Genomic DNA, 8,133 nt, shown 5'->3' with positions numbered 1-8,133 from the left:
GGCTCACTGCCGATCCAACTGCTCCACCGGAAAAGCATTGGGGGTGACTTGAGATAACTTTAGTGGAAGTCAATTCACGTACTAACTGTAACTGAGTTCATGATCTTTTTGTCTTCTTGTGCATACCACATTCTAGAAACTCCATGTTATTTGATAACTTCATAAACATTGCAAAAAAACAAAAAAGAACTTGATATCCATAAGTCATGAGAGCACAAAATCATCAACAAAATTGAAACACCATACATCAAAACTTTGGTAATTTTCCATAGCAAGCAAAGAGCGTAAATAGACTTGAATGGTGATTAGATAGCACGTGTGTTTGGCAAAAAAGGCAAATGATTTTCACATCTTTCAATAGATGAGCAGATCATTTGGCGAACAAGTAGGTTCAAGTGTTTTTTTTTTTTTTTAACTATGATTGAGCTTTTTTCTATATGAAAACAAATGAATAATTCGTCTCTATATAAAGAAAACCTGAAGACATAGCATCTAACGCCAGCTTTAAAATAGGCCGTACCAATATGTAACTTGATGGGATAAAATATAAGAGCTTGCTAGGTTATAGAGCTAAACACCAAGCAACCATCATACAGCAAATTCTGCAAGCGAAGTTCCTTCTCCCCCATTTCAAGGGGAAAATCCAGAATAGTACCTGGGCACGTTCAAACAGGACAGGAGCTGAAATAAGTTTTCCCTGGGCACAAAACGCTATCGAGGGCTCAGCACTATCAGTTACAGTTAACTCCCGACCTCCTTGAACTTGAGATACAGCTCTCCAAGTTGAGATTCACAAGCAGCTTCGGCTTCTGGACCCAGATATTTAAGAAAACATTTGGTCAGGTCATAGGTTGACACATACCGGAAGACTTTACCACAAAACTTGCGTACTTCAGCCCGCCTTGACTGCTTTTCTGGCATTTTTGTTACCAACTCCTTTATCAGATGACTGAGTTTTTGCAGATGATTTTTCAAGATTTTCTTTGATGCATCGCGGTTACTTTCATCATTACCAGAAGGAACCATTGACTTCAATATTTCCATTAATAGATCAAGTGCTCCAACTCGACGAAACTCTGACTTTCCACTGCCACATATCTCCAAAAGGAACTCCAAGAGATGATGGCCAACCCATGGCCTTCTTCGAAATATTTCCTTTAAAAAATCAGATTTTATTTGAGATGTTTTACTCTCAAAATACCGTGCCAGTTCACCCTTGAAAATATCAAAAACCCCTTTTAGTTCAGACTCTGAAAAATTTCTGGAATCAATAATTTTCAGAATCCAAAAGGTGGAATCCTGAGCAAGGGAAACAATCATTTTGTGTCGTTTCCACATGGCTGACTGTTTTTTCTTGGATAAGATACCAGCAGATTTCTTTCTCTTCAATGGCTTTGATGCCAACTTTAAGTTCCTTTCTAACAAAGATTCAAGATTAGGTAGCAGCACAGCATCACCCTTTGGGAAGTCCTTCACTTTGAATATTTTCTTTTGCAACATTCCCCATATTCGCTGTCCGAGCTGCTCGCTGATTTCTGCAGTCTGAGGATTAACAAATGCCTGAGCTAAGTTCGAGTAAACCATCAGAACCCCGGGCTCAGCTGTAGAATGAAGACAGCAAGAAAGCTCAAATTAGAAATAAGTTTTTTAACAAAAGGCCTTCCAAGGAAAACAAGAAAAAATAGAATTTTTAAAATTGCGACATAATGTAGAAATAAATATTCCTTGCAACTGAGACTGGAGATTCTGTCAACACAGCCACAACAAGCAGATTGCCAAAGCCCAGCTCCTGACAAGAAATATCATTTAGCAGTTGTGATAAGTCACAACACAACTACTTTCATATATACATCTAAATCATACCTTTCTTATTGATCTGAAGCCGCTGCTAAATTCAGCAGAAGAGAATTACAAGGAATTAATCAATTACGCTAAAACAAACGAGTCTAATTTGCATATCCCAGCTAATTAAACACAAGAAACAATTACTTGCCTGGATTTTCATGCAGGTAAACCTCCAGCAATGAAAGAACACGAAGTTTAAACAAAACAAGCTGAGATTGTGCAGTTTCAACCCCAGCCTGATTCTTTCTGTCTTTGAAAATCTGTGCAAGATAAGCGTCCATCCGGAACATTGCATCATCATCCATTCCTCCATCAGAATCATCAGAATCATCAGGCAGCTCTTTTCCAGTTTCTTCAATTTCAACCACTCCCTCACAGTCATCAGTCTGTTCTTCATCTTCACCTGTCTCAGCTTCATCCACTTCTTCTTCTTCTTCTTCTTCTTCAATACCAAGAAAATCTTCTTCATCTTCACTGCCTTCTTCCCGATGTCTAGCTGGCTTCAAATCTTTCTTAATGACACGCAACATCCGAAGAAGTCCATCATTTGTCACATCATTACAGAAGTGCTTAAAAACCTACAAACATAAATTATTGCCACAGTTAATATCATGTTGATAATGGGAATCCATGGGTAAGAAGAGCCATTTTCAGCAATCCTTCACTCTAAGCGCATTGACCTTTTCTCTAAATAAGTTATGAAACAAATACTAAGCACATCGTGCACAATAATTGTAAAAAGCACCTCATGATTGACTAAAAGTTCAGCTATTCAATCTGGACACAGCCAACTGAACAATTCCACCGGCAAATTGAAATGCCAAAATGTCAAAAACAATCGCAAAGAAGCAATGTATTAACATTTAGAAAATCACTTTTAATTACTCAAGAACTCATCCTATCATGAAGTAATACACAACTTTAATTATAAATGCGCATTGTAAAGCCAAATTAAAGTCAAATTAAAGTCGAGACAAATAGATATGCAACATACATGTGCAAATACAAAACTAAACCTTCCATCACTAAACACACCTGCTCAATAGCAGAGCGCATGGCAGCTGATGACTGTGGCAACAATGAAAGGAATGTGTCCAAAAGGACATCCATTAACTTAGGATCAGCATCATTATCCAACTCCTCTTCTCCAGAGAAGTCAAGAAGATCAGAAGCAGCAAAAGCTTTCTTACAACATATAATAAGTTCAGATGCAGCTTCTGAGAATTCTCCAGGTCGAAGGAGTACTTGAAGCAGCAACTGGATCAGCAAGTACCTCATTGCATGCAATTTATTTGCTTCAGCACCAATCACAAATTTTTTTTCCTGCATCATTGAAACATTTTAAAAGCTGGGCAACCTCCCACAAGATAAAAGGGCAGATAAAGTGACAGCTGAGATGTTTGAGAACATACGTGTACATATGATTTGCTAGCATTTGAGACCAAAGAGCAAATATATTAGTTCTCAAGCAACCATAATAATGCAAGGGAAACAGTACTTGGTAGACTTACTAATGAAAAGTCCTACACAAGGCAAACCCCGTACTGAAAAAAATTTGCAAGCTACAGGTGAAAACATTCTGAATCACATCAAAAGGCAAGCCCTTCATTCATTCAATTTTTAAAGTTTACTCAACACATACATCATAATCTGTAATTTGAGGATTCAGTATGCATCCCAAGTCTGAAATCAGAACCAATTTCATGCCCATATTCAAATGTAAGAATAATTAGTCTTGGTGAAAGCAAGGAAGACAAGGTTTACCTCTCTAGACAGCCTAGTTTCCATTTCTTGCAATTTTTCAAATGCCTTTTCATCTTCATCACTCAGATCGAAAAAGAGAAACCGAAGGAATGTTTCTGAGTGTACTGAGAAAACGCATGAAGTAAGATCCAAGATCACTGTGCTCCAGGCCACTTGCCAAAGAATGCAACCCCTCTATCTTTTGAGCATTTGCCAGCAGTGATTGGATCTGCTCGATGCACATTCTGCAAATTGCACTTGAAGTGGCTGCCTTTGGCCACTTAAATTTCTCCTTCAATTCAAAAGATGTAACTTCAGAGCCAAGAGATGCAGAGAACAGACCCTGAACAGCTAGAAACTTCAAAATTTCCCTCTGCACCCGAAACTTTGCTTCAGGCTCCAGCTTCAAATGTTTCAAAATACTAGGGAGGGATTCCACCACCCAACTCTTCAAGAAATCAGAGTTTTCCATTGCACCATTTGAATCCTTATCCTCGACAGAACCCATCTCTGAATTGTCATCAGTAGTCTGACTCTGATCTGAGGGTTCCTCTGAAGAACAACCTTCATCCACAAACATGTTCATTAAATTCTGAATAAACAGCATGCAACAAGATTCTGTTTTAAAATCTGTCACCAAAGCTCTAACTGTTTTTGTTCTGGTGATGCCATCAAATCTTGCATTGCTGTGTCTTTGTAAAGCCACTATAACAGCAACCCTTCTGACATCATCATTTCCTACCCAATCAGATAATTCCTTAAGAAAATGCTGAGCGACTTTATACAGCCAAGAGTCCTTTGTTGAAAGTATATCCATCAAGCATTGCACAATTTTGTGAGAAAGAACATATGGAATGAATGATGCGGGGAGCCTTGGGAGGAGAAGGAGCAGAATATGAAATGCCAAGTGCTTGCGATCATGAGAAGAGAGAAGAAGGGACCCTTCAATAAAAACTTCACGGAAACACTGAACAATCTTGACAACTTCTTCTTCAGAAGAGCTAGACTTGCGACTTTTTTTATGCTTTTTTAGAGAATTAGAAGCCGATACCACATCTTCAGCTTGCATAACGACATCAGGTAAAAGAATATTTACCAGAACAGGCCACACACCATGAATTCTAGGCTGACAGAATGTTGATTCCTGCCATATTCCACAAACAATAACATCATGAGTAAATATAAAACCTTTCACAAAACTGACAACTCACACTTCATACACAAATAATTAAAGATTCACCTTCAGGCAGTTAATAATAGAGGACAAATGATCAGATGCAAAAAGCCTACTAGGGCTGAATGGATGTGGCAAAATCTTTCCAAAAATTTCACTATCAACAGAAACTTTCTCCTGAATTCTCAAAGCTAAAAGCAAAGCATCAGGATTTCCAGCATTGGCATCACCTTCAAACCACTCACACAGTCTTGGAGCTTCAAGTACGTGATTCAACACAGCCTCAGTTGGCAACTGCAATCACAAGACATAACAGTGGAGGGATAAAGAGACAAAGTAGGAATGGAAAGACATACATAATGAATAGGAAATCCGAAGCAAAAGAACCCCCCTCCCAAAAATGATATGATAAGCCCCATGGAAAAATAAAAAAGGATGCAAATGTCCTATAAAATCAAGTTTCTTCGTTTGTTAGAGTAAGATACCTTTTCGACCAATTCTAAAATAATTGCAACAGCAGGCTCTTGCAAATATCGTTTTTTTGATGCAAGTGAGATAAGTACATTGGTGAATTCCTTAATGAAGAGGGTGTTATGATCAGAAATCCACACTTCCACCAGTCTTCCTGATCGGGCAAGAGCACCATAAGCAAATAGCTGACCTAAAAGGCAATCCCTTATGTCCTGCAGTGCCACAAAGAATCAACTTCAGGAATTTCATATAGAGAAGATAGCAACAGAATACAAAATGGCAATCCTCGCTCACCTGACCCTTCATTGATGAAGAAACTTCTAACATGTCAACTATTAGTTTCATCACTGAATCCACTTTGATGCTAGGAATTGTACCAATTAACACCGCCAGGCCCAATGCAAATCCTTGCCTTGCACACTGCAAAAGGAAAACCAGATTACATGATGTACACAAGTTAGCAAACAACCTCTTGTCATAGATAGCCCAAGTTTAAAGCCACACAATAGATACTACGGTATATGAAGAAATTATATAATGCTAAAAAGGTTGGGTATTTGACCATTTTCAGCTTCTAGTTAATGTTGTATGGTTTAACATTTTATCTAGCTTCAGTAAGATCTAAATGCCCTGATAAACATTTGCATATCGACCAGTAGGATATAACACCCCAAGAAACAAGAATCAGATAATGTGTATACGGTCATATAAAATTCAGAGTTGCAAGTGCAAAGCAATTATTAAAAATGAGATGAACAGGCACTGAGAAATAAGTCATTGCAACAGACACGCCCAGAATGCATGTTTTACATAATCATCCATCAAATTCAAAACCCAGAAGGCATTAGACATGATTGAACAATTATTACACAGCAGCAAGGTGATGATCAAACTAAACTAATGTACCATTTTCATCAAAAAGACAGTTCTTAAGGTTAATTCAGCTCTAAGAAACACTTCCCCGTAACGGGATTGAACTTTGAAAACAAGTAAAAAGTTCATTGTTAGATATTATGAATCAAATGTCCATTCCCTCATAGCATATATAGAGAATCACAACCTTGGTTCAAAAGTTCTGACTTTGTACGTGATACATAGCCTTCACAAAGAAGAAACAAGAGAACAGTCTGCAATTTAACCAATCATACCTCCCTTGATGAAGAAGCACCACGAATAAGCCTACGCACAGCATATCTCACTGAAGGAGCACAGTCATTCAACCCATCATCCTTCTTTGCTTCCAGTTTCAACCCATCTTCTACCACCACCTTATTCTCTGCATTTTCGTACGCCTTCTGAACCTTTTGCAACTCCATGACCAATCTCTCCACTGCAGCTTCTCTCACAGACACATCAGCCGATATCAGTTCCGTAAAGACGCCAATGTGAAACTCTGGCAATACCCCACTTGAGGAAGCTCCCATCTGCTCTTTATTTTCGGTAACCTTTGAATTAACATCCATTTTTTTAGTCTTCCCATCTTTATCCTCTAAAGTAGCATGCTGGCGTTCTTTATCCAATGCTTTTCTCTTCTTTCGTCTTTCCATGGGTTTCAGCGAACTAGAATTATTATTATAAAGGCCTGCTTTAGAAGCATCTCCGTCCAGGGTTTCATTCTCTTTATTCTTATCTTTCTTCATTTTCTTTCTACTTAGATTTGAACTTGCATTCTCATTATTCATATCCTCCAAGTTTACGTTCTCAGTTTTTGTATTTGTATTATCTGAATCCTCAACTACCTCAGCTGAATTGGAGCTTCTTTTCTTGCTTCCCATTTATGCCAGAAAATATGTTCTCTAGCTAAAACTGTATATACCATACACCAATGCAAAGAATAAGTAAAACCCAGAAAAGTCCAACTTCAAAATACACAAAATGCAGTGAGGCTGAAGCTCAAGCATCAATAACAACCAGAGAGTTGCATTTAAAACTAAAAGAAAAAAGAAAGGAAACAACAGCAACTAAACTGAGCTTATTTCTGAAAATAAAAACAAAAGGAATTTGAAAAACAATAAAAAAACCAAATATAAAATTAGAAAAGGAGCATAAAGTCAAATATAAAATTAGAAAACGAGCATAAATCCCCGTCCTTTGGTGAGCGAAACGTGTAGGGACGATTCGGGTATAAACTGGAGGTTAACAAAGCTTCAGTATTTATTTAAAAAAAAAAAAAAGGTTAAAGAAATGAATAGAAAGGAGGAGAAAGAAAACCTAATAAAGGTACATTGAGAGAGGTTATGCATTCTAAGTGTTACCTGTAGAAGACAGAGAGTCTTCTTCTTCTTCTAAGTGGGGTAGGGAATAAGCGGCAATCAAAAACCCTAGCTGGTTAACGACGCTGCCTGTTATTATTATTATTATTAGTGTTTAAAAAGGAGGAAGAAGGGAGTAACCGTTTTTTTTTTTTTTAATTTTTTGAACCGTTATTTTCATGGGCTCTTGTTATTGAACAGTAGATAAAAAGCCCGCTGGATAAATGGTGTGTTAGTTATTTTTTAAAGTAATTTTTATTTATAAATATATTAAAATAATATTTTTTATTTTAAAAAATTATTTTTGTTTTAATTTGAAACTATAAAAAAATTAATTATTTTTTTTAAATACATTTGAAATATAAAATTAAAAAGGCTGGTAGTCTTTTATGCAGAACCTAAGAAGGATAGCTCCATTTCAGTTCTGCAATTCTTCATCGACGACCACCTTATTTGGAGCTGAGCGCGGATTGAAGACCCTCAATTTATCTGCAATGATTTAACATCTTAATGTTTTATTTTTCGCGTTCGTTTTTAATGAGAAATTTGTTTTCCATCAAAAGCAAAGCCAGGGAAAGAGAGAGATTGAGAGCAGAGCGAGAGGGAGAGGGAGGGAGAAAGTGTTTCGAAAACAAAACGTGTTCTTCC

The 8,133-nt window shown here is 37.3% G+C and overlaps 1 protein-coding gene across 1 annotated transcript; it reads right to left on the bottom strand.

Moving 5' to 3' along the window:
• Positions 1-321: 321 nt before the first annotated feature.
• On the bottom strand, positions 322-7,607 carry LOC105129733 (DNA polymerase V). Its single transcript, XM_011031927.1, is given in 10 exon segments — positions 322-1,601; positions 1,994-2,423; positions 2,881-3,168; positions 3,610-3,676; positions 3,678-4,732; positions 4,829-5,056; positions 5,248-5,445; positions 5,528-5,653; positions 6,382-7,039; positions 7,489-7,607. Coding segments are annotated over 9 exon segments (3,879 nt in total). The 5' UTR covers positions 7,009-7,039; positions 7,489-7,607; the 3' UTR covers positions 322-741.
• Between the last annotated feature and the right edge of the window lie 526 nt (positions 7,608-8,133).

This window comes from Populus euphratica, unplaced genomic scaffold, assembly GCF_000495115.2.
Source record: "Populus euphratica unplaced genomic scaffold, PopEup_1.0 scaffold34.1, whole genome shotgun sequence".
Taxonomy (NCBI): Eukaryota; Viridiplantae; Streptophyta; class Magnoliopsida; order Malpighiales; family Salicaceae; genus Populus; species Populus euphratica.
This window is presented reverse-complemented; position numbering and strand designations above follow the sequence as displayed.